At 46.8% G+C, this 2,177-nt stretch overlaps 1 protein-coding gene across 1 annotated transcript in view; it reads left to right on the forward strand.

The window, feature by feature from the left end:
- LOC105559621 overlaps positions 1-2,177 on the forward strand; it is a 29,130-nt gene that overhangs the window by 19,746 nt on the left and 7,207 nt on the right. Inside the window, exon 5 of the mRNA XM_012008052.1 lies at positions 1,111-1,565. Within this exon, the coding sequence (XP_011863442.1) occupies positions 1,111-1,565 (455 nt within the window). The remainder of the gene's footprint in view (positions 1-1,110; positions 1,566-2,177) is intronic.

Genomic DNA, 2,177 nt, shown 5'->3' on the forward strand with positions numbered 1-2,177 from the left:
TTTTTTTTGTTTTTCAAGAATTACATCGTTTCCCGTGCATTCATTTCCGTATCTTTTTTTCACAATGATAAACATATCGTTGTGAAAAAACACGCTTCGTCCGTTCATCCCGTGGTCTTTCTCTTCTTCGAGTGCTCGAAGGCACTCGCTATTACGGTGCCGCCTTGAAACGCTCTCGTAGCATGTTAGGTAAGTATAGTAAGTGTGGCAGTAGGATGCCGAGGAACCGTTAGTCGTCGACTCCAGCTATTTTTATTATTATCATCATCGTCGTCGTTGTGCTACACTTTAGTCCGAGCGTGCTCAAAAACGCCGCTTCTCGGCTTCTCATCCGAGAAAGCACCTTATTTCTCGGTAACTTGTTAAAGCGCCCCTTAATGTAACTCATTAATCCACCTTGAATCTGAATTCGCAACGCGGTGCACGGCTTCGCGTTCGCTCTGTCTCCGATCCGAAATTTTCATCACGGACTAATTCGTTTTCCCGAAGAAAGAATTAAATCATTTGGATTTTCTCGAAACAAAGTCTCTATGGAGCCTGATTACTCGCGAAATGCTTCTACTTGAGCCTGATATCCCCGGATATTAATTAAAAAAGTTCTTTCTTTCATACGCTGAGAGAACGTTAAGAACATAAAGCTGTACTGAATCCTTTGTGGACTTGAACCGTGGTACTGCGATGCAGGAGATCGAAAATTTATTACGGGGAGAGAAAGAAAAGTTCAATTTAAAACACCATGCTTGGACGCGTCAGAAATCTTTACAACTCCCGTCGTTATTTGTCAATCGCTCCGAGACATTAGCGCAAAAGTGAGATAAATAAATCTACAATTGCCAGCATGATGCCAATAATTAAAAATCATTAAACCCCCCCCCCCCCCGCCCCCATACAGCACGCATGTCTAGAAGACATCTTTTAGACATGCGTGCTGTATGGGCCCTAATATTAAATCTAACTAAATAACAACTAAAATACGAAAGGTCCATTTTACATGAAAAACCATGTCCAGAGCTGGATGTTACAAATTGCTGTAATTTCTCGCGCTAAACCCGTCCGTCGGAAAATTGAGAGAGCGCCCACATCCAGATTAGCGAACCGCCTGACTTGCAGAGCCGTTGCTGAGAGTCGCCGGTCGATGTCCGTCCCTCGTCGAACAGAATGTGTGCCCGTCGAGGGCGCCGGCCTGCGAGAATGACTACCAGTGCCAAGGCACGCCGGAGGAACGCTGCTGCGGAACCGCGTGCGGCCTCCGCTGCGTCGCGGGCGAGCTGACCGGATGCGAACAGCTGGCGTTGGCGGCTGTGAGGAGGTCCCGGGCCCTCGGCCCCCGGGGTCCCTCGCAGTTCGTGCCGCGATGCAACAACGTGACCGGCGAGTTCGAGAGGATACAATGCGAGCCGCACGGCCGCAGCTGCTGGTGCGTCGACGAGATCGGCGCCGAGATACCTGGCACCAGGGCGTCCAGCAAGGACGTCATCGACTGCGACAAGCCCCGCAACTGCCCGGCTCACAGCTGTCGGATGCTCTGCCCCTTGGGATTCGAAGTAAAACCGAGATATAAATTCGCATTACACTTGATATACACTTGATATACACTTAACGCAAATTAAACACTATCGGTATCGAGAGTTCCTTTGTGCCAAGGTACATCTTCGTTGCTTCTCATCGTCTGTACTTGAAAATGAACCCAGCGAGAAATGGCTCGTCGATCGACATCGTTTCGACGAATCACCGTTTCACCGGGATAGGTTCTTGGGGCCCAATTCTGTACAGCGAAAATGCTAAAAGGGCCAGTCACTCTTAACATTTTTGCTACTTTGTAAGATACAGAATTGACCCCCGCGAATATTCTTCCCGTAGTTAATCGAAACAACTGATGAATTTCGCGAAGAGCTGGGTAATTTCCAACTCGTAATGTTTAATCTCCAGCGCTTAAGAGCCGTTACTCAAAAATGTACCAAGCTACAAAAAGGGGATTTCGTATACGTACTTTTAAATATAATTTTCGACTAGATGCGAGTAAAATAATAGCTGCTTTCCTTTTACATGAAAACTCAGATAAATCTCACTTGTGTGACGTCATAACTCAGTTGAATGCGTGTTCCTTTTGATTCTTGAGAAGTGAGATTCAACCAGATTTAACAGAGTTTTTGCACACGATCAAGACCGTGTGCTTT

The sequence above is a fragment of the Vollenhovia emeryi genome, unplaced genomic scaffold (genome assembly GCF_000949405.1).
Source record: "Vollenhovia emeryi isolate VEMERY1.0 unplaced genomic scaffold, V.emery_V1.0 DF939262.1, whole genome shotgun sequence".
Taxonomy (NCBI): domain Eukaryota; kingdom Metazoa; phylum Arthropoda; class Insecta; order Hymenoptera; family Formicidae; genus Vollenhovia; species Vollenhovia emeryi.